General features: G+C 40.7%; 1 protein-coding gene across 2 annotated transcripts in view; it reads right to left on the bottom strand.

The window, feature by feature from the left end:
• MTOR (mechanistic target of rapamycin kinase) overlaps positions 1-25781 on the bottom strand; it is a 4577509-nt gene that overhangs the window by 406626 nt on the left and 4145102 nt on the right. For both annotated transcript variants that reach the window (XM_044063218.1, XM_044063219.1), the window contains exon 53: positions 14136-14271. In XM_044063218.1, coding sequence (XP_043919153.1) covers positions 14136-14271 — 136 coding nt within the window. The remainder of the gene's footprint in view (positions 1-14135; positions 14272-25781) is intronic.

The raw sequence follows: 25781 nt of genomic DNA on the forward strand, positions 1-25781 counted from the left end.
TCCTTCTATGTGGCCCACCTAATCACAAAAGGGTGTGCATCCAGATCGAAAGAGGTCATTGGGCCCCTCTACGCATCACTCATCAGACCTATCATAATGTACAATGCCCCAATTTGGGATGTACCTTAAAAGACACCTGCAACAAGTGGAAAGACCACTGAAGTACCTCACCAAGAGAATCACTGGCCACAAGCAGATGCCCTATGCAGCTCGACTGAAGAAACTCCAGCTGTACTCGGTTGCATACTGCCTACTCAGAGGTGAGCTCTGCCTGACATACAAGGCCATGTCCAACCCAGAATTGAAGGACATGCTGCACCTAAAGAAAATCATATCCCCTTGAGCCACACGCTCCAGGGATCTAAACCTCACCACAACAATAAGCAGGATGTGCTGGAGGGATAGATTCCTGTCCCAAAGACTTCCCATGCTCTGGAACAAGATTCCAGTCTACATTAGGCAGAGCTCTTCACTAACCCTCTTCAAGAGAAACCTTGAAGAGTGGATGGGAAATACCCCAGGGATCACTTGAATGGCTCTGCTGGACAGAGGCACCAGGAACTAATCTAAGGGGCGGCAAAAGCCAACACATTTCGGCTACACTTATAAATGCCTTCAGGCAGAGAGCCTAGTACCTACCTAAGAACCTATGAACTTGTTAATAAAGTTTGATTACTTTTATATAAATGTAAATTTGCCTATGTCACAAGTGATAATTCAATAAAGGTGATTAAAAAATAAAGCTTGGAGATTACTTCAGCTGGCAGGAGACAGACAGAGAAAAATTACTTTAACAGTAGAACTACATCTGTCAGAATGCAGATCCATATAAGCATAGCCCCAAACAACAATCCCTGAAACAGTAGCTCCTGCAATGTTTTAATGTTTTTTTTTTTTCTACTGTGAGATCACAGCTGTGTGAGCCTTGTTTTACCCTTAACAGGTATTTTCTCTTTTCTCCAATGTTATGTCACTGTGGAGCTAGGATACCTAAGTTAAGGGGTGGGGGAGATGTGTCCAACAATGGTGGTGAAGTGAGACTTGATCCTTGACCCCCCCCCCCCCACTCAAAAAAAAAAATTGTTACTGATTTCCCATGACATGCCGGTGTGGTTTCAGGTTCAGGGGACCTAGCCTCAGGAAGTATGTTTGCTGGCAATCTAACTTCAGGTTTTTGTAGTTTATTCTACTTCAAATCTCTCAGCTTGCTCTGCTATCTCTATATAAACTCATATTTGAACCTACATCATCAACACACCAGATAAGCTTTTATCACCACACAACAACTTAGACTCACATCAAGTGGGTACATAAACCTTTTTCAGGCTTAATCCAAAAGAGAAGTACAGGAGCAAACCAAGGCTGGCAACAAAAATCAGCATAAATCCAGCAGTCACTAAGGCTTATTCAAGCAGCAAAAAAAATGCTAGTTCAAACAATGACTGAATCCGTAGCAAAAATGGGTAAAATCCAAGCCTTAGTGACTGCTGGATTTATGCTAATTTTTGTTGCCAGACTTGGTTTGCTCCTGTACTTCTCTTTTGGATTATTTATTTATTCTATTACTAACAGGAGCATTTGTTCCGTGATAACATTTACTCTTATACTATACTTTTTCAGGCTTAGTTCTTTTTCACGCTCCAGGGATCTAAACCTTGTCATCACAATAAACAAAACATGCTGGAGGGATAGGTTCCTGACCCAGACACTCTCCAGACTCCGGAATTGACTGCCCATACATGTCAAGCAGAGCACCTCTTTGGCCCTCTTCAAAAGGAACCTTGATGACTGGATGGAAGAAAGGAAATTCACCCCAGGGATCACATCAGTCGCCATGCTAGACAGGGGTCCAGGGAAGTAAATAGTGTGGGAAGTAAATAGCGAGGAAATTGTTATGGCTAGGCTTGTATAGGTCCTAGGGTCGATAGCCTAGTACCATATGAACCTATGAAGTTCTGGATGGGTATGTAAGCTTATCTCTGAGGTGAAGCCATGGATGCATATGGAGAGACTTGCAGTTAATTCTTATGGGGAAAAGGTATATTTCAGGACACAAACCACAGTACATAAGATTTTAGGAGTCCATTTTACTTAGTACTGTAAAAATTCAAAATTAACCTCTGGATATGGAAGGCTTTGGACTTTATTTATTTATCTTATTTTACATTTGTTGACCGGGCTAGTCTAGCTGGATATATTTCCATTTTCAGTAGAGGCCCGGGGAGAAAAGCTCCACGCAAAATACAAAGAAAATTATCCAAAACGAGCAAATCAATACAAACAAAAAATAGCAACACAAATGCAGAGACCATTAAGAAAGTTCCAAAACAAAAATTATTTACAAATAGGAACTATCAACATTTCCTATAAATTATCTAATATAGGGGAACTAAACAGAGAGCAAGGTGAGTTAGGGAGTAAAAAGAAGTTAATCTTTGTAAAAGAGGCGAGAAAAAAGATAACATATATAAGAGAGGAGAAATAGGATTGAAGTTTGAAAAATAAAAAGAAAAAAGACCTAAAGATTTAAACAAACTTTAAGCGAAAAGGGTAAAGGGATAGCCTAGAAAATAGAAATAGCTATTCAAAGAAGAGGAAAGAGGGATGAGGGGGAGAAAAGAGATAGAGTATAGGTAGAAAAGTTTAGTCGGGTTTAGTACAGGAACATAGCCAGTGACTATGCAAGTAATCTTTGATTCTTTGTTTGAAGAGAGGCAGTGATGAGATTAGTGTTATGTCACTAGGTAGCAGATTCCAGCTCCTTCCTACTGTATTAGAAAAAAGAGAGTCACCAGCTGAGTTATTGGACTTTGTTAAACTAGCCATGAGTTTCCTAGAAGAGCGAAGGGAGTTAAGATTATTGTATGGGATTAAAAGTTTTGAGAGTATTGGGGTGTTGGAAGGCTGGTGCAGTATTTTGTGGGCAATATTAAGTTGTGGGATTAGCAGATGGTTTTGGAATTCCAGCCAGCCTAGTTGTTTCAGGTTAAGACAGTGGTGGGTTCTGAAGGGGTTGCCAGTGGCGAAACGGGCAATGTTGTTATAGGATGTTGCCAGTTTGTTAAGGTTGGCTTTCCTAAGGTTGGTAAATATAGGTGAAGCGTAAAGAAGAGTAGACAGTAGGTGGGTGTGGGCAATCTTGGACTTAGTTCAGATAACATCTGCATATGTGCTCTCTTAGGCAACACAGTGGTACACACACAACATACAGCTTTTCATTCCAAAGATGTTATACAGTGCCTAACAGCTTAAACCCATTCTGATGCACAAATGACAGCAGAAGTAAGAGAAGTAGTAATAATAACAATCAGCATCATACCAATGCCCATTTGTTAAATAGGGAGGCCCACTGGACACACAGTCCCTTTTCAGGGGCAACACTGGAGCAATGTCTGGTTAACTGACTTACTCAAGAACACACAAAAGGTACATGAGGCTGGGAGACTCAAATCTTGTAGCACAGAAACTACACATCACAGCCTTAACCCTCCATGCCAACTGGCAGACTATGTATACAACCCTATACCCACAGAATAATCAAAGCTAGATTTAACAATTATGAAATAGTATAAAATCAGCACAACACTCCACCAGGTAATAAAGGCAATTGTGGAAGAAAATCAAGCACAGTCTTCAGTAAAACAAGAGAACAGCCACAAAAGTCACCACGGCTCTGCAATGAATGTAGCAGTTAGCAATTAGCTATAGTTCGTATATTAAATCCAAGTGATGTGCTCAACGGAGCACAAAAAACCAAGCTGGTCAGATAAATATTCTTCAACGTTTTATTCAACAAAACAGCAAAATCAGTAAGCGCTTTCACCTATCGGCTTCATCAGACATATAAATGCGCAATACTATCATCCATTTAAATAACACTGTGTCTATCAATGATAGGTTAATTTTATGACATCATTTCCTGAAAGACGTAAATATATAGCAACTAAATGTCAATAAATAGGACATATCAATGATTCTCAGTTAATATGAATATAGTTAAAAACATCAACTATATAAAAATAAATAAATAAATATAAATAAAGAAAAACAACACTCAACAAGATTCAGCAGGTAGGTGTAAAAATATAATATTGACGCTACATGAAAAACCACTTAAAAACATTTAAAAACCTAAGTAGTAAATGAAATGGCTAACATATAGACTAAACATATAACACATAACACTGTTCCAAAATTCCAGCAAGACTTTTGAACTTTATAAAATCTAATAAAATCTATGCATGAATATAAATCATTGCATCAGGTTTAATAATGGGATACGTGTACATGGCGTATATAATATTGATATATATATATGTAGTAAAACCAAAAAACAGAGAACACATATACTAAAGGTAGTGCATATATATATGCCATGTCACATTTAAACTACAACCAAAATAATTATCTATCATCTAGCATATGACATATTGTTTCCTATTTTTTAGAATTGTTTTTATCGGGACCCTATCATTTAAGCCTGGGGTGAGGTCAGCCCTCAGTCTAATGATCCATTTAGATTCACTTTCCTCAGTAGTGTTACATATATCTCCTCCTCTCAAAGTTGGCATTATTGTCTGTATAGCCATAAATTTAAAAGTGTGAGAAATACCTAAGACATTAACATGCTTAGCTAGCGCATTATGTATACTTTTAATGCGTATATTGTATGTATGTTCTCTTATCCTTTCTCGTAACTTCCTATTGGTTTTGCCAACGTAGAATGCTTGGCATTCAATACATTGGGCTAAATATACAATATTCTCACTCTGACAGGTGGTATAAATTCACTTTTCAGACCAATACCACCTGTCAGAGTGAGCACTGAACCTATCTGCCAGGATGTTGGCAATATTCTCCTAAACCTGACTGACTTCTTTGAAGCAGTCACCAAAGCCGTAGACGAGGGTAAGGTGGTTCACACAGCATATCTTGACCTCGCCAAGGCTTCTGACACCACCCCCCACTCTGGAATTATAGATAAACTCAATAAACTAGGTATAAATCCCTATGTCACAAGATGGGTTGTCAACTGGATCACTGACAGAACCCACACTGTGAAAGTAGCCGATTCCAAATCCGACTTCAGACCAGTGACAAGTGGAGTACCACAGAGTTCAGTCCTGGGTCCTCTCCTGTTTGGTTATCTACTTTTCTGAAGTACAGGCTTACACAGAAGGTCTTTGGCTAACGAAGTTCGCAGATGACTGCAAACTAGGAGCCATAACTGAAACTCCAAACAATGTGGACATCCTACAAAAGGGCCTCACTGACACAGATGCCTGGTGTCAAAGCCATGGCCTCAAGCTCAATGCCAAAAAGTGAATTGTCATCCCCTTTGGTAAAAACTCTGTACCCATGAGCTACCACATAGGTGTTAGTCTACTTAATACTGAAAGTGTAATAAGAGACATTGGGACACAGGTGGACAGTAGTCTTTCCTTTGATAATCAAATTGCCACAGTAGTCAGGAAATCCTTTTATGTGGCACACCTCATCACAAAAGGTTTCTCATCCAGGAAAAAAGAAGAAAGAAGTCATTGTTCCTCCTCTACTCATCACTCATTAAACCCAATATAGAGTACAACCCCCTTTTTGGTATGTACCTCACAAGACATCTACAACAACTGGAAAAGCTGCAGAAATACCTTACAAAGAGGATTACCGGCCTCAAACAGATGGCCCTATGTAGACCGTCTCAAAAAACTCCAACTTTACTCCAGTGCATATCGCCTGCTCAGAGGCGATCTCTGCCTAATATACAAAGCTATGTCAAACCCAGAGCTGTTGGACATGCTCTACTTAAAGAAATCCCAATCCCTCTGTGCTACACGCTTTAGGGACCTAAACATTGTCACCACAATAAACAGAACATGCTGGAGGGATAGGCTCCTGTCCCAGTGACTTCCCATACTCTGAAACAAACTACCTATCAACTATATCAAACAAAGCTCCTCATTAGCACTCTAAGAAAAATCTTGATGACTGGATGAGAAATAGGAAATTCACCCCGGGGATCACCTCTGTGGCTCTGCTTGACAGGGGCACAGGAAAATAATTTTCTTGGGTGGCAAAAGCCAGGGTACCTTTTTGGCTAGGCCCTAGGTCTGATTAGCCTAGTACTTACCTATGAACCTATATATATATATATATATATATATATACACATATATATATATACATACATACATATATATATATACATACATACATATATATATATATATATATATATATATATATATACACACACACATACATACACACACACATATATGTACATACATATATATATATACATATATATATGGAGAATGTGCAAAAATAGTCTCTTTTTTTCTTCATGGTTTGATGCACATAACCATCATACCTCTTGTGAAGGCTGCCAGCCTAGCCAGATATGATTTTATACATAATTCTGTCATTTGTAAATATGAATGTTGAATTATAGGCTTGTTTTCTTAAATGAAAGAATATGCTATGAAATGGTGAACTCAAAACAATGTAGCAACATTGCCCTCTGCTGTAAAGAAAGCTAAGTCAAGCATTTCTTGTCTGTCCTTTGAAATTGAAATTATTTCATGACTGTCTCTGATGTTAACAACTCAGCTCCGGCTGGGCTAGATGAAGGCTTCCTACCTATTGTTTTAAGGCTAAAGTTAATGACCAGAATTTACATGTGGAATGTCCTTTATTGCTCTGGTTTCTGCCTAGGTGTAGAAGAATGTAAATGCAGGTTCTGTCAGCCTGGGAACACCAGGAAAGTGTAAAAAAATATGTAATTGGGAATCAGGACTGCAATAGCAATATAAACAGAGAGAATCAGAAGGCATTAAGCATTTTTGTCTTGATCATCCAACTCACAACACTGTCTTGCTCATATATAAGTTATCTTAGACTTGTGTTTTCTTTTAGAAATAGCTAGGAGCTAGGAATATTACACTAAGTGTTTTTCTGTGATGTCAGAACTGTACTATTAAATTATTTTAAGTATTTCTGTGTGATCTCTGAACTGTTGACTAGCACTATGTAGTAAGAAGTATTATTTTGTGTTTTTATTATTTATTAATAAATATTTTAAAACCTTTCAACTGTGGCTGTTTTGTGTAGAGATAATTTAAGCTCTTAAGAGTACTTGCATGCCTTTGATAAAATTGTACAAAGCCACTCTAATAGCTTTAGTCCTGGGCTATACTACCAATTGGATAATAATATTGTACAGTAATAATTGGACACCCTTTTAAGGGCTTTTGAGTAGCTTATAAGTATTAGTGGGTGGTGGCAAGTGGAACTACCGTATAGTTTGGGAGAAAGGGGCACAGCTGGAGAAACTGTGGCAGCCTTCCCCAGGAGTGTCTGTGTGGTTGTATAAACTCTTATCTCAAAGTGCATATGTGTGTGTGTGTGTGTGTGTCTCTCAGCTACTTGGGCAGGGACACAAAGCACTGGTTGGACAGAGAGGGTGCTAGAGGTTTTAGCTTGCCCAGTAGGCTGAGATTTGGACCCTATAGTTGTGCCAGTGGGGAGTCTTATTGGGGACCTGGAGAGCAAGGGAGCGACCAGCCCTGGACTGACTGTGATCTCTGTGTGCTCTTAAGGGAAACTGCACTTTACTGTGTGTATTTGTTATCCTTTCCTCATATACGAGACGCCCTCTCTGGTGTTAGTGGTGAGGATAGAGGTTCCTTAATTGCTGGGCCAGGTCTAGGACGGCACACCTCTGTCACAGAATAAGAAGTTATGTACTCACCATAACGTTCCATCTGAGTAGGTAAACTTCATTTGTCAGCAACCTATGGGTCTTTGGATCCATATCGGATCTGAGCCGGCAGTTTCCAACAGCATAGATCCGAGCTCCAAGCTTCTCCCCCACCCATAATTCCCTGCCAACCCTACCTGACCTCAGATCGAGTTTGCCCACAGCTAGATAAGCATACAAAAATCGCCCACCCCTAGCTATCTACCCGTGCCATAAGGAAGGTAACATCTCGAACATCCGAAGGTCAGGGGGACGGAGGGGGGGGGGTCGGTTGCTGACAAATGAAGTTTACCTACTCAGATGGAACGTTATGGTGAGTACATAACTTCTTAATCTGAAGTAGTTAACTTCATTTGTGCATCAACCTATGGGACAGAGTCCCCAGCTACCTAAATCTTGGGCGGTCCTCAAGGAAGGATGTTCCGGAGCACTGCAGAGCCAAAGGATGCTCTCCCTCTGGAGACAATATCCAGCTTGCAGTGATTACTGAAGGTATGAGATGAAGCCCATGTTGCTGCTGAGCAGATATCATCCAACGAGAGTCTAGAACGAAAGGCCGCCGAGGTAGAAATAGACCGGGTAGAGTGGGCATGGACTCCTAGAGGTGCGGGCCGACCAGTACTTTCATATGCCAACAGAATACACTGAGAAATCCATCTGGACAGTGTGACTTTAGAAACAGCCTTTCCTAAGTTAAATTTGGCAAAGGAAATGAACAACTGATCTGATTGCCTATGACCAGCTGTTCTGTGTAAATAAAAGCGCAGTTGTCTGTGCACATCTAACGAATGTAACTTATATTCCCCTTTGTTCTGGTAGTTGGGAAAGAAAACTGGTAGGTTAATGGACTGATTAATATTCGATTCGGATGCAATTTTTGGAAGAAAGGCGGGATTGGTCCTGAGGTAGACTCTGTCTTTGTGGAAGGACAAATAAGGTGGTTTTGCACAAAGGGCTTTAAGTTCGGAAACCCTTCGAGCTGAGGTGATGGCTACAAGAAAGGCAGTTTTCCATGATAAAATTTTTAGATCTACTGAAGCTGCAGGTTCAAAGGGGGGTGGGGTGGGGGCTGTAAGTGCCTGCAATATCAAAGTTAAGTCCCAAAGAGGGACTACTTCCTTCACCGGGGGTCTGAGTAAGAAAGTACCCTTCAGAAAGGCCTTGCATAACCTACAGGAGATCAACGGTCTAAGGTTACTTCCTACATGGTAGTGAGAGATAGCCGCCAATTGAACCTTGACTGTAGAGGAGCTGGCTCCCTGATCGAAGAGTCCTGATAGGAAATCTAACACCGCAGGCAACGGAGCTGCGAAAGGATCTAAATCTCTATGCTCCGCCCAAATAGAAAAACGTTTCCATTTGCTATCATAGACCTTTCTGGTGGATGGCTTGTGCGCCGCCACCAGAATAGCTTTGACCTGGGAAGAGATACCGGGAGTCCTAGCTAACCTTGGAACTGGATCAACCAAGCCGTGAGCTTGAGGTTGTCCAGGTTTGGGGTCGGTAGATCCAATGGATGGGATATGAGATCCGGAATGGGATCCAGAATCCAGGGAGGATTCAATAGGTGAGACCAAAGATACGGGAACCAAGCCTGGCGAGGCCAGAATGGGGCAATGAGGATTATCTTGTTCCGCAACCGACTGGCTTGCCAGGCATGCACCAGAGCGTTTCGTGGGGATTCCCCGGGTGGGGGAATTAGAGCGAAGCAGTCATTGCATTTCGCATTTGAAGGAGAGGCGAAAATATCGCAACAAGGTTGACCCCAAGTGGAGAATATCTGCTTCGCTACTTCTGGGTTCAGAGACCACTCGTACGGTGAGAGGATGGTGCGACTCAGCTTGTCTGCTAAAATGTTGGACCGCCCCGGAATGTGCGTCGCTATGAGAAAGCGGTTGGTGGAAATCGCCCATTCCCACACTCTCATGGCCTCTCGACATAGGGGATAAGACCTGGTTCCTCCCTGTTTGTTGATGTACCAGACCACTGCCATGTTGTCCGTCTGGATTGCAATCGTTCCTATGGGAAGAAGGCTCTGTAGTGCTTCCAATGCCAGAAGTACCGCCCTCATCTCAAGAACATTGATATGCAGGGAGGTCTCCGTGCTGTTCCACGTGCCTTGGACTGTCCTGCCCGCACAATGCCCCCCCACCCGAGGCGAGAGGCATCTGTGGTCACTGTGGTTAGGGGAGGGGACATAGCAAAGGGGCGGGGATTGGAGCCACCATAAGAGGGCCTTCCTGCAAACCCTGCTGAGGGGAATAGGGTGGTACAGGGGGAATTACAGAAAAGACCACTGAACTTGGAGAGTCCATTGCAGGACTCTCATGTTCAGACGCACCATCGGTAATAGGTTGATGGTGGCCGCCATCGAACCCAAAGCCCTCAGGACCAATTCGTCAGGGGTGCCTGGGGTAGGAGGATGGCCTGCACATGGAGTCTTAAAGTCCGCACTCTGTCCGGAGTTAAGAGGGCTAGACGCCTGTTTGTGTCCAGTCTGGCTCCGATGAAATCTATGGTTTGAGTTGGAGAAAGGGAAGATTTCTCTATGTTGATAGTGATCCCCAGCCAGGTCGCTAGGTGAAGAAAGGAGTTTCTGGCTGCGCAGAGTAGATGCCTTGTGGGGGCGGTCAGGAGCCAGTCGTCCAGGTAGGGAAAAACCTGAATGCCCTGCAGTCGCAGGTGGGCCGCTATCACTGACAGAACTTTGGTGAACACCCTGGGGGCTGTGGTGAGACCGAAGGGAAGGGCCCTGAATTGGTAATGGCTGGCTCTTAGCCGGAAGCAGAGAAACCTCCTGGATCGTCTGTCCATCAAAATATGGTAGTATGCATCTTTGAGGTCTATAGAGCACATCCAGTCGTTCTCCCGCAGGAGAGGGAAAATGGATTGAAGTGTAACCATCCGGAACGTTTCCTTGGTTACTGACAGGTTCAAGAGGGATAGGTCGAGGATCGGTCTGAAGTCCCCCGTCTTTTTTGGCACCAAGAAGAACCTGGAGAAAAAGCCCGATCCATACTGGTCTGGGGGGACATGCTGGATGGCTCTTTTTTCTAGCAGCCGCTGGGATTTCTGCAGCTGCGTCCTCCCTCTGCTCGGGTGGGACGTCGGGGAGGTGTCTGGGATTGCGAGGGAAATGAGAGAATGGGATTTGGTAGCCTCTGGATATTATGCGAAGCACCCAGCGGTCAGTCGTGATGGACTCCCAAGCTGCTAGGTGCCTCGAGAAGCGCCCCCCGACTGCCTCCAAAGTGGAGCAGTCGGGTAACCCATCAGGGCTGTTGCTTGGGCCGGTCAGAGAACGGTTCTCTGGACCCAAAGTTCTTCGGGCCACCTCTGCCTCTAGGGCGGCGTCCATCCTGTTCTCCTCTGCCGCAGAAGGACTGGGGGTCCGGAGCAAAACGGGGCTGTTGTGACTTCCGGAACCACATCTTCTTCTGTCCCTTTTGGTTCTTGGAAAAGGACCTCTGGGGAGCAGAGAAGCAGACTCAGACGGCAGACGTCTTCCCGTCCTTCTCACTCTGGACCAAGGTATTGCGTACGGTTTTGCCAAAGAGGGCAGAACCATCAAAAGGGGCATTAATGAAAGACGATTTAAAGGGTTCCGCGAAATCACAGTGGCGGAGCCAGGCCTGTCGCCTCATAACAACGCCTGCTCCGCTAGCTCTAGCGGCCCCCTCCGTGGTGTGGGACAGCAGCTGCATAGAGGTGTTTGAAATAGACCTAAGAGTGGCCATTCGGGAAGAGTACAACTGTTTGTCCTCAGCCGACATGGATTCCGGGGGCGACGAGGTGTACTCTTTGATAAGGTCTTGCTGCAGTCGTATGACATGTGCCATGTAGTTCAGTGACCTCACAGAGAAGGTAGCTGAACTAAAAACCCGCTTCCCTAAGCGATCGACCGAGACTCCTTGTCTGGAGGGTGGACCGAGGGACTCTCCAGGGCTAATTCCATTTTAGTGGCCGCGCCACCAACATGGCATATACAGGGGTTCCCTTACTCCAATGTGATCTGTCGAAGGGTGGACTGAGTATTTTATCAAGTCTTTTTGGGACTGGCTCTACAGTGTCCAGCTCCTTCCACGTGCTGGTAGTGATCAGATCTACCAGGGGGTCAGCTGGAGGGGACACCCAAGAGGTAGACGGGCCTGCTTCAAACGCCTCCAGGAACACAAATTCATCCGAGGTAGGCTTTGGGGCAGACCTCCCCCCCCCCTAATCGTGAGCATCTCCATGATGTCTCCAAATGAGATGTCCTCGGGGGGTGATCTTGGGGAACCTTCCCCTTCCTCCAAATCTGTGTCCTCGGTCAAGGACTCAGGGGAGTCCAAGTGCCTCCTCTTGCACTTGCGCTTGTGAGGAACCTCCTCGGGGGGGCTGTCCGAGGAGACCTCACCAGCAACATCATGTTCCAACGGAACGACCTGGGACGTTGGAGCAGGCTGTGCCTGGGACTGGGTGATGGAAGTCAGACCCATCTAAGATGGAGTGCAGGGTGGAGCCGTAGCCAAGGCCGGGGGTCTGGAATCCCTCGACAGAACCCTCTCCACCACGTCAAATGCCGAAGGAGAGCCGCTCTCTCTGGGATCCGAGAGCAGACCCTCCCTCGGATCAGACAGGCGGATCGGGGCCGGAGCAGACGCGGTCGGATCAGAAGGTCCAGTATGCTCCGACCTGGGCGGAGCCGAAGGCACACTGAAACCCTCGGATCCAAAGCTCAGCTCCGAGAGTTTGGATCCGAAGAAAAGGGACCCGACAAACTCGAAGGCATTGTCGGTGCTGAAGTACCAGATACTGTTGGCGCCGACACCCCCAGCTCCAAAGACTCTGAACCCGGGAAGCGAGTCGGAGAAGGAGCAATCGGGGCAAAAAATGGGGTCGAGCCCCAGCACTCCCATCTGCAGTTGGGCCTGGAGGAATCTTCTCATCATCCGGTCCAAGTCTGCGTTAGTCAGGCTTCGGGTGGATCTGGATGAGGCCAATGAGGCGGGACGGGAGTGCTGCCTCGATGACCTTGACGGGGGCCTCCTCCTCCTTAGGTCCCGGTGAAAAACAAGGAGACCAGAGTCGAGGGGGGGAAGGCTCGGAAGTCCTGGAGGGAGAAGACCGCTTGGCCGGCAGGGCCGATGAAGAGGCCTCGGCCCGCCGCTTGTGGTGCTTCTCCTTCTGCTTCTCTTTCCTTGACTCCCTATCCTCCTGGCCCGAAGCGGGAGGTTGAGTCTTGGCCAGGGGAAGGGAGGCAGGAGTGGCAGAAGCCGCAGCCGCTGCAGGAGCCACCGTGGGACCGGAGGCCGAAGCTGAGTCCAGGTGCAGCAGTCCCGCCAGAATCAGCTTAGCCCTCTGGTCCTTAAGTGCCCTGGGGTTGAACGCCGCACATATGGAGCAACCTGACGACAGGTGTCCAACCCCAAGGCACAACACGCACAGAGTGTGGCCATCCGGTGGGGATAGCTTATGGCCACACTCTGTACATTTGGAGAAAACAGCTTTTGGGGCCTCCGACATACTGAAAAGAAAACACACACGCTAGGCCCCAACACACAGCACACTCCCTAACGCACTAACGAGGGTGGGGAAGGAAAACTATAAAGAAATTTAACAGACTGGTTTAAATCTATGAAGGACCTGTACACAATACACGCACACTAAAGATTAGAGAAAAAGGAGAGAAAACAGCAAAATTTTCTCACAAAAAAGACGCTAAAGCCTGGAACTCAGTGATCGAGCTGCTGGATGAAACCGCGGCAAACTAGATTTGAGGTCAGGTAGGGTTGGCAGGGGATTATGGGTACGGGAGGAGCTTGGAGCTCAGATCTATGCTGTTGGAAACTCCCGGCTCGGATCCGATATGGATCCGAAGACCCATAGGTTGATGCACAAATGAAGTTAACTACTTCAGATCACATGATTACAGTTCACATTATAAAACTTTTTAAAAATACTGTATGTATGAAACTTGAAAATATCTGGATGTGCAAGGCAATCTGTAAGAGCATATTCGAAAGTTAACTCTGCTATACTTAGCTGCATTCAATATCCTCTTTAAACTATGTACACAATACTATACCTTTAGAATATTCAAAAGACATGCATAGTTATAATCTTATAAGTAGATCTCCTGATAAACAAATATACAAAACCAATTTATATGTATCCTGTGCATGCATATGCCTGACAGGCAACATGTAAAAAAAATATTCCCTCTCATCAACAAAGGCATTCAACGCACAGTGTCACAAGGATTTATGTTATAACTGACAAACTGTTTTTAAATATGTGTGTATAATAGATAATACTGACTTTACGCTACAGTTACAAAACATTCTGTAAAAAAAATAAAAGTTTAGGTTTTCAGTCAGCTTGAAGAAATACTCACTATCCATTAATCTCCAGTTTAGCAATGGGTCATACACAAAGGCCTCCAGCACAGCCATGACACTGTCCCTGTGCTCACGTAACACTTCCATAACTGTGTGGCACGTAATTCGATAATTTCCATCTAAGCCAGTGACCTGCACAGAAGAAAAACAACTTTTACCATGAATCAATTCTGGTATGGTGCACTAAGATTAGATTATACATCAGAGTTGATTCAAGGTAAATGCTGTGTTTCTTCTATGCAGGTCACTGGCTTAGAAGAAATACAACATTTACCATGAATCAACTCTGGTGTGATAAAGTACAATTAGATAATAAAACATACTTAAATTCAGGTTTTCAACAGCTTTTCAGTCAGCATGTAATAATCACATGAACTGGCAATTCTGGCAGAACATATTCATCTGGCAAATTCCTTAACAGTAACACCTGCTAAGGATCACCTCCTTGCAAGCTGGCAGTTCTAAAATTCATTTACCATGAATCAACTCTGGTGTGATAAAGTACAATTAGATAATAAAACATACTTAAATTCAGGTTTTCAACAGCTTTTCAGTCAGCATGTAATAATCACATGAACTGGCAATTCTGGATCTGGCTAAGGATCACCTCCTTGCAAGCTGGCAGTTCTAAAATGGACAATATTGCGTGACAAATTAGATGCGAGGATTTTCTACTGACAGAGTCCTGGAAATGTCTGATAATGAAATCGGATGAGGAAATTCTAACTGATTACCAGATAAACTAGTACATTACATGTACCTTAATATATGGTGCATTAACTCAGTAACTATTGACCTTCTAGGGATATATGTGGTACAGATGAAGGCAATATTATTAGTATGAAATCATCCTCCTCTGATACGAAGAGGTTGCTGCAAGATGACTTACTTAAACAGCTGCTTAGCAACACTTCTTTGGTAAGGGAGACTCAGTAAAGTATCTCATATACAGTCTCTACTAAGTTCTTGTGGGAGCTGTATTCAAACTGCAGGTGAGTTCTGCAACCTTTGATGTACAGATTGATTCTCGTGTTCTTCAGCCAAAACATTTGATGTTTAAGTGGAAAAAATAGGTTTACAGCTTGCCTTTTGCTGTACAATCTCTAGTCTAATTAGCCTGGATGCAAGACTGGTCATCAGGGAGATGGTACTCCTCTCACAATTTGAGTAAAGCTTCTCTCTCTCTTGCAATCTTTATCTGACAAACTATATATTTAAGGCTTATAATGACGTTAGCCTAAACTGTTCAAGAAAAAGGCTAAAACCAGCTGCCAGAGCATTCTTTTTACTTCTTCTTTCTTTTTCCCACTGGAATTCAGAAATATTAGGGACCTGCAGGCATTTAGGTTTACGTTACTGCTGTGTATATAAGGTGACATAAATACACTGATCACTTCATGTTCAGCTATTCTATTAGCGGTACTGTTGTACAATATGGGGTAACTTCTGTGAAATATTACTAATGTGATGAGGAACAAATGTCCCAAACGCTATTTATTCATTCTCACTCTAAGGTTGCTCTTACCAGGAGGAAAAGTGGTCATTACTAAAACATGAAAACAGTGATCTTCTCTAGATCACAGAGGTGACTAAACATCTGGATAGTGAATCTAAGACATCCCTATGTTAGACAGCAAGCAATCATAATATGTCCAAACATATTGGGACAACACAAGTAAGCAAAGAGCATCACAAGAAATTAAAAATCACGTAAGTCAAGGTAAACTTAATTTATCAAGCATTCATTTATACATTAAGAAGCTTTCGACTAGACACCATGCAAAAAGAACAGTCTACAAAGGCAACCGTGGCAAGTACATACAATTTTACAACAAATATGCACACTGAAACAACAAACTGATCAGACAGTCTGCACTCACTGGGAGGTCTCTTAATAGCGCCTGCAGATAAGAGAATGCAAACTATTTTGTCTAGCAATCGTACAGAAGTTTATCTATGATCTCATCTGTATCAGTGCTCATTCCTCAGCACAGGACTAATGTTGCAATCACTAACTACTCCAGTCAACAAAATCACTGCAGAATAAGGAAAGCTGCATTTCAGCTGTCATGCCTAAATGGCACCAATGCAAGCAACACTATCTAAATGACCTTTCAACAGGATATGATGTCATGAAGTTTCCATAAATATTACATATATACTTAATACAAAAATGTATAAAAAATATATATAAAAAAATACATGTTTGAAAATGTGTGTATATACACACATATACACGTACATATATTACAATGTACTATCTTAAAGTTTGCAAAATAACTTTTTAACAATAAAAATGTTGTTATATGATGTGTTCTTATTGTTCACAGAATCTAAACTAATTTTATATTTATATATATGAAAATTCAAACTAATAAAAAACTCTTAATCAACCTCTTATGATCATGAACTCTATCTAACAATATTCTACAGGCTTATGTAAGTTATAAAACATGATAATACTGTAATGCTGACAGTTATCATAATGTTTTTGAAACTTGAAAACGTATATCCATAACTAAATAAACCAATATAAACTTGTTTATAAAAATAAATAACTTGAATACAAGTAATGCACGTAAATATATATACACACACATATACACATCATTGTCACTTATATTTCTATTCGTTCAAGTTATTTTACCTATAGATCAAAAAACATTTTATATTAATTACTTCATTTAGTCCTGGATATTGATCTGCCCCTAATAGTAGTTGCCAAAGTGCTTCCTTTTGCTCTAATTTATTATTTACATCCCCCATGAATGACATTTTTTCTATGTGGTCTAACACGAAAAATTCGAACTTTTTGAATTCACTACAAGACAAAGAATGCCTTGCAAGTGCATTGTTTTTGTCTTTGTTCTTTATAGCTAATGTGTGTTCGTAAATTCTTCGCTTCAGAATTCTAACAGTTTTACCCACATAGTAACATTCACAGGAGACACAGGAAGCTAAATAAACCACACACTCACTGTTACAATTAAAATATTTCCTTGCCCAGAAGGTTCTTTTTGAATGTTTCATAGTAACAAAGGAACTGTTACTAAGAAATCTGCACTGTCTGCAGTTGGTACATGCGTAAGTACCCTTTTTAATTAAATCTCTGGTCCTAACCACTAAAGATGAGTCAGTTTTTTCCAAAACTTTTTTGATATTAGTAACCGTTTTGTAGGTGAATTGTGGTCTGATCCCCACACAACTAACTAGTTCTTTGTTGCCCAAAATGATCCTCCAATTTCTTTCTATGACATTTCTGATTTCTTTTAACTCATTAACTATTGGTAATGGGAATGCTGTATAATACATGTTTGAATCTCCTTCCATTTTGTTAATGTTTTCTTGTTGGACAATTCTTGGTGCTTCTACTAATATATCTGCAGATAATAGTATAGGTCTTGCTACACCTTCCCTTAGTTTTTTAACTTCCTTTTCTAACTTTTTGATCCAATTTAAATTATAACCCCTCACTAAAAACATTTGTCTTAGATGTAATAACTCTTCCTGAAATACCAAATCCTGTGTAGTGAGTCTGCTAAGCCTAATCATTTGTCCCTTCACAACACTCTTTTTCATGTGTGAAGGATGTAGGCTAGCTTTATGAAGATATTGGTTTGTGAAGCAAGATTTTCTGTAAATCTTGCTTATGATATTACCAGACGTACCATCAATGTTGAGATCTAAATCTAGAAAGTGTATACTTCTACCAAATTCTCCAATTTTGAACGTTAGAAATGTAGTGGTTATATTTAAATCATTTACCATGTCGGTAAATTCACGTTGATCACCTCTCCACAGAAAGAACAAATCATCTATGTACCTATAGTACATCAACACCTTGCCAAAACTAGGATGAAGTTTTAGGAATTTCTGTTCCCATCTAGACATCACTATATTAGCAAATGCTGGGGCCACTCTGGCCCCCATTGCTACTCCAGATGTCTGTTTGTAAAGTACGTTGTTGAATCTGAAAAAATTATTCTCAAGTACTATTTCCATGAGGGTGCATAGTGTATTGACCTTATGACCACCCATGTCTGTATTGATTACTAGATGTTCCCTCATGTACTCAATGCCTTCCACTTGATCTATGGAGGTGTAAAGACTCTTGACATCTAAAGTGGCAAAATTCATATCCTTCTTTAAAATTCTATTCCTTCCCAAAATTTCCAAAAGTTGCCAAGAGTCCCTGAGATAGTGTTCTGCCTTTTGTGCTACAGTGTTTAGTATGCTGTCAAGCCAGATAGAAATGTTCTCTGTTTTCGAATTTTTAGCTGATACAATCGGCCTGAAAGATAAATCATCAAGACCATACTGTAACTTTGGTATGCCAAAAAAGTTTGCCATAGTCGGATGCTCTACTAAAAGAAAATCATAATCTACCTTCTCTATTTCTCCCTGGCAAAACATATCGAACAGAAGAACATCTATCTTTCTGAAGCTAATGTGAACAAATTCTGCTGTGACCTTACAGTAGTTATTGGTGTCTTTTAGCATACCTAGTACTCTTTTACTATAATCTGTTGTATTCATAACAATGATTTTACCCCCTTTGTCTGCTTTCATTATTCTAACTTCAGAGTTATCTGATAACTCTTTTAACACTTTATTCTCTGTGTCAGTTAGGTTGTTCTGTTCACTACTTGTTGTAATGTTTTTAAATTCCTTTTCACATGAATTCAGAAAAACCTGCAGTGTGTTCATCAGGGGGGGGTTAAAAGTACTAGGCCTCTTTGGTAGTTCGTTAATAGAAATGTTATAATCGGTTATATCTTTAAGAATGTATTTTAAATTTAATTTTCTTAAATACAGTCTCAAATCAACCAATAATCTACTTATTTCAACCTTGTTCGAAGGAATAAAGGTGAAACCTTTGTTAAGTACATTATAAGCATCCACTGTTAGTGTCACACTACTTAAATTTATCACATTTACTGTATAGTCAGTCTCATTGGCAAAAGGTGTTACCACCTTCTTTTGTTTTTGCCCTTCATTTTCCCTTTCTGTTGTGTGGTGTTGTACCACTTTGTAGTCCTCTTTCCTTGAATCCCTTGTTGGTGAAAAGGGACCTTGGGCTGACCTAATTGTTGACTTGCAACCTCAGCATAGCTTGTGGTTGCAGTTACTGAATTTGTCTCTCCATTGGTATCTTTAGGAATATCCGTTGATACTGATGTACTCTCTTTAGAACATTTAGACCTCAAATTGTGAACATTGTCATTATTAGGGGCCCTTGTATCTTTAACTAGTCCTTGTTGGGGTTTGTTAAGAGTCTCCATTCCACCAAAAACACTATTCGAAGGGACCCGACTCACTGTTGTTACATCCGCAATAGAAATATATGCTTCGTTTAACCTGTAAGTCTTGATATCCCTCATCAATTTGTGTTGTTTCCTTTGTACTATGGTAGACCTATGCTTATTGGCCTTGGTCTCAATACTATTATACAATGTAAAAAGTTCATGAAAACAGGCATTTATTTTAATTGCATCATCTAAATCCTTAATTTCCGTTTTTATTCTATTGATGTCAGTCTCATAATGTTCGACCAATATGTTCATCATTGCCAAACCTGCATCATTGTAGACTTTAATAATCAGTTTAGATAACATATCGCCAGGTTCCACACAATTCGGAAACTTGGCGGTCCGCAAACCTTGCGGTACAATGCCTCGTTGAATGCACTCTGTCAAATACTGAATCTCAAGTTCAAGAGTGATATACTTAAAAACTAATCTTTCCAGATCAAAAATCAGTTTCTTACAAGTTTTTACATCAGTGGCAGTATCGTAATACTCACTAGCAGTCCGGTTGATGGTATCAGCGTTTATATCCTTGAACGGGTTCTGCAATTCTCTACAGATGTAGCCCCATACATTATTACTCGATGAATTGCTAGTATTGCCTTCAGAATCTGTTGAGTTTGTGTGCGCTGCAACGTTTGCGACCGGCGCCTCTTTGTGACATAAGACGCTCCTGCTTGGGCTCCCTGTCTTAACCCCTTCATGAGCGTCTCGCTTGTTCTTCTTTTGTAGACAATCCAACACTATTTTAGTAATAGTGTGCACTAATGCAGAGTCCACATCCGGAGTGTTGATCCGCTCTTCAGCCCGATCCGCTCCTGGTGTGGAGTGTATGGTTAAATCCAGTAAAATATCCGAGGAGGATGCCTCAGTAGCCATATTGTCACCAAGCACTGTGTAATCCAAAACGAACAAACTGAACGGACAAGCCGCAAACTCGAAATAGTAAATTCCACACAGCAAGGTGAACACAGGATACAATAGAGGCAAGTGTAGCTTTAGCGCTTTCTTTCACTTTAATTAAAAAACGTGAACTTCTTCAGAAACAAAACATGTGCCCTCCCCAACACATGTCTTATAAACCCTTCAACAGGATATGATGTCATGAAGTTTCCATAAATATTACATAGATACTTAATACAAAAATGTATAAAAAATATATATAAAAAAATACATGTTTGAAAATGTGTGTATATACACACATATACACGTACATATATTACAATGTACTATCTTAAAGTTTGCTAAATAACTTTTTAACAATAAAAATGTTGTTATATGATGTGTTCTTATTGTTCACAGAATCTAAACTAATTTTATATTTATATATATGAAAATTCAAACTAATAAAAAACTCTTAATCAACCTCTTATGATCATGAACTCTATCTAACAATATTCTACAGGCTTATGTAAGTTATAAAACATGATAATACTGTAATGCTGACAGTTATCATAATGTTTTTGAAACTTGAAAACGTATATCCATAACTAAATAAACCAATATAAACTTGTTTATAAAAATAAATAACTTGAATACAAGTAATGCACGTAAATATATATACACACACATATACACATCATTGTCACTTATATTTCTATTCGTTCAAGTTATTTTACCTAGAGATCAAAAAACATTTTATATTAATTACTTCATTTAGTTCTGGGCAAGGAAATATTTTAATTGTAACAGTGAGTGTGTGGTTTATTTAGCTTCCTGTGTCTCCTGTGAATGTTACTATGTGGGTAAAACTGTTAGAATTCTGAAGCGAAGAATTTACGAACACACATTAGCTATAAAGAACAAAGACAAAAACAATGCACTTGCAAGGCATTCTTTGTCTTGTAGTGAATTCAAAAAGTTAGAATTTTTCGTGTTAGACCACATAGAAAAAATGTCATTCATGGGGGATGTAAATAATAAATTAGAGCAAAAGGAAGCACTTTGGCAACTACTATTAGGGGCAGATCAATATCCAGGACTAAATGAAGTAATTAATATAAAATGTTTTTTGATCTATGGGTAAAATAACTTGAACGAATAGAAATATAAGTGACAATGATGTGTATATGTGTGTGTATACATATTTACGTGCATTACTTGTATTCAAGTTATTTATTTTTATAAACAAGTTTATATTGGTTTATTTAGTTATGGATATACGTTTTCAAGTTTCAAAAACATTATGATAACTGTCAGCATTACAGTATTATCATGTTTTATAACTTACATAAGCCTGTAGAATATTGTTAGATAGAGTTCATGATCATAAGAGGTTGATTAAGAGTTTTTTATTAGTTTGAATTTTCATATATATAAATATAAAATTAGTTTAGATTCTGTGAACAATAAGAACACATCATATAACAACATTTTTATTGTTAAAAAGTTATTTTGCAAACTTTAAGATAGTACATTGTAATATATGTACGTGTATATGTGTGTATATACACACATTTTCAAACATGTATTTTTTTATATATATTTTTTATACATTTTTGTATTAAGTATATATGTAATATTTATGGAAACTTCATGACATCATATCCTGTTGAAGGGTTTATAAGACATGTGTTGGGGAGGGCACATGTTTTGTTTCTGAAGAAGTTCACGTTTTTTAATTAAAGTGAAAGAAAGCGCTAAAGCTACACTTGCCTCTATTGTATCCTGTGTTCACCTTGCTGTGTGGAATTTACTATTTCGAGTTTGCGGCTTGTCCGTTCAGTTTGTTCGTTTTATCTAAATGACCTGTTACAGAGGAAAGTTCTTGATCCAGATGATATTCTTTGGATGGCAACATGGACACTTAAATTACAACTGACACCTGGTCCAGTGTTCATAAGTGATCACAAATCTGCTTCCCTAATTAAGAATTACATCACATGCAAATAAGAAGGCTTAACGACAGCCTTGTATGGCAGTGATAGAGAGATATCCCAAGAAAAGGTACAGCTGAGTATCACAAAAACAGCAACGATACTGAAAGTCTCATCCTTTGATGATATCACCAAGGGGAAGAAGCATGTACATGGAGGAAAACAGGTTCTTAAAATATAGCCCTGTGGTAAACTACCTGTTAGTGTACCTGAAAATAAGAAGTTAACCCTAGACACTACCCTGTAGAACTAAAAGATAGTATAATCTTTGATCTCTTGCCACAAGGAGGTCTTTCAATATCTATCAAGCGATGTCTTGGTGCTGTGTCATCCCCAAAAATGTGATTCTAATGGGGAAGGAAGATTATGGACCCTGAGATAAAATTCCAGGGTGAACATGGACTTTATGTTTATTTTAACATTATAAAAAAGGTCAAACACAAGGCAGAAATTATTCATGGAATATGGACCCAAAGACGGCTTTTAAGGATTGAAGTAACCGTTTCCTTTAAAGCAGATGGAAAGTCAATGCGTCTGTACAAGTTGCTCTTTAAGTGGAAAACATATACCTTCAACAATGGCCAACCTATGTTCCTCACACTGTCTTTAACAGTGCTCAGGATTAAACAATGGCTCACATTGATAGATCAAGACACAGGATATATGGAGCGTGGCAGATGTCAAAATGCTAGTGATGATCCTGTTACGATACTATTACTGTATACCATCAGCTGCTGTTCACAAAGAAATTTACAGCGTAGAGGAACAGCAACATCAGGTGCCGCATTGCATAAATTTAGACTCTAAGACTTTATATTTGGTTAACAATAGGGTGTGTTTGACATAGCAGCATTCAGAAATACAGAGGTTTCATCACCAGGTCTGAGGTAACCACAATGAACTACAGAATCAAGTCCAAAGAGTGGCTTTTATAATGTACTGCAGGGATAATAAATTGAGTTAACAAAGACCTGTGCATGGAATGAAACTCCCAAGTAAAAGTCAATGATTTATTATCAACTCAAAAGCTGAAATCACCCAAAGATAACCATCTGTGATGAGTCTACATGAATCTACAAGAAAAGTCAGTGGAAATCCTTATGGAAAGCTTTTATGCTATCAAGTGGATGGCAAGATGACAAAATGTTGATGGTGATTCTGTTACTGAATACCATCTACTGCTGTTCAGAAAGAAATTTACTGAGTAGAGGAAAAGCAACATCAGATGTCACATTTCACAAATTCAGACTCTCAGTAAACTTTACATTTGGTTAACAATAGGGTGCATTTGACCAGGCAACATTCAGAAATACAGAAGTTTCATCACCAGGTCTGAGGTAACCACAATGAAATGCAGAATCAAGTCCAAAGAGTGGCTTTTATAAAGTACCGCAGGGGTAATAAACTGAGCTAACAAAGACCTGTGGATGGAATGAAACTCCCATGTGATACAATGACTTATCATCAACCAAAATGTTGAAATCACCTAAAGCTAACCATCTGCGATGACTCTTCAATGAATCCATAACAAAACGCAGTGATTTCTTGTAGGAAAGCTTTTATGCCATCAAGTGATGGAGGAACCCTGATTAATGACAGATTTGAGCAGTATACAAATGCCACACCATTATCAATGCCATTCTGACTATAGTACTGAATAACAAAGATACTGGGAACAGGGGCATCACCAAATGGCAACTAAAATCATGGTCCAAACAGGTTTTAATTATGAAAGCGAAGCCAACACAACATAGCAACACAAATTACCCTAGTCTGACATACAACAACCTTACATCTGCATACAGCATCGTATATAGGACTGATGGTACAAATGTTTCCTTAACCACCCCGTGCTGGCAAATAAGAACCTTGAGTATGACAGACACAGGAATAGCTCCTATCTCTGAAACATTTTGCTCTAGGTTGTTGCCAGCTAACCTTAATCATGGCCTGGGCACCTCAAGCAGGGACTAACACTATGGGTTGCATACAACCTTATCCACCTAAGCTGCAAAATCCTGTGCTTTCTACAAATGCAGCATACATGGTAGGTAAGTTGGGAGTATAAAAATGGGCATAGTGACAAAAGAAGGTCTGAATCATGGTTTAACTTCATAAATATAAAAAAGAAGTTCTGTACGTGCCATAATGTTCTACCTGTGTTGTTCATTTTCATTCTTCCTCAATGATGGATCTCCTATTCAACCCTCGGATCTGACTTTGCGGTATTTCAAAGACTTTGGACTTTAATCGCAAGCTCCTCCCTCTTCCCATAACGCACTACACAATTCCTAACTCCTCAGATTGAGTTTACTGACTACTGATTTTTAAAAAACAATAGGCCAGATAAAGAAAATATTAAGACTCAAACTGGGAACATGAAAGTTCCTAAATCATCCAAGTTTCTTCTTATACGGACAAGACTGGGGGGTGGCTGGGAGGGATGGTGAGAAAGAATGAAAAAGGACAACACAGATGGAAGGTTATGGTGAATACATAAATTCTTTATCTGATGTTGTCCATTTCATTCTTCCTCTCTAATGGGTCAGAATCCCCAGCAACATAATTCTTGGGATGTGTTGGAGCACTGTTGAACCAAAGGATGCACTGTTTCTGGAGACAAAGCCTCCACTTGTAAAGGTATGAGTACCTGACCAAGTGCATGCAGCCCCAATAACATTGATAGAAGCTTGGGGAGAAAAGGTGATGTGGTAGCCATAAATCTGATAGAATGGCTCTAGGATGATGAGGCAATTCTAAACCATTTTGGGAATAAATCAGCAAAAATACAGTCAGTATTCTATATGGTCAGGATAACTTTATAGATTGCTTAACCTAAGCGGTTATAAGGAAAAGTACAGTTTTGTACCTACCATAAATGTAGATGTTCGAGTGCTAATACAGCTGCAGTCATAACAGACGGGTTTTCCTGCCGTCAGGCGGGTCCTCGGTCGGCCGAATTCCAAAGTCTAGGTCCGGCTCGGATGTCATCGCTTCTTCCCTGACGTCAGTGCGACAGGGGTATAAAAGAACCAGCAGACGCCATTTTCTTCAGTTTTTCTTGCCCCAGATGTCAGGTGCCCCCAGAAGGAAGGCAAAACATAAATTTATGTAATAATGCAATGCAATAAAATCAAAAAACAGTAGTTGCAAGCAAATACACCATAAAAGAATACCCCAATCATGTTGTATGAGGAGGTGTTGGCCATTAGGCCTGTCACAAGAGGGGAAGGAGGGAGGGAAACCTGGACTGCAGCTGTATTAGCACTCGAACATCTACATTTATGGTAGGTACAAAACTGCACTATGTTCATCGTGCATACAGCTGCAGTCATAACAGATGGGTAGAATCCCAAAGCTAAAAAAGGGGTGGTAGGCACTAAGTGGAACTAGGAGGAGCCAGGATGCCCTGCAAGACTGCGGTGGCAAAGCCCGCTCTAGATTTGGAATATAATGGTAG

The sequence above is a fragment of the Protopterus annectens genome, chromosome 2.part1 (genome assembly GCF_019279795.1).
Source record: "Protopterus annectens isolate FY-2018-M chromosome 2.part1, PAN1.0, whole genome shotgun sequence".
Lineage (NCBI taxonomy): Eukaryota > Metazoa > Chordata > Ceratodontiformes > Protopteridae > Protopterus > Protopterus annectens.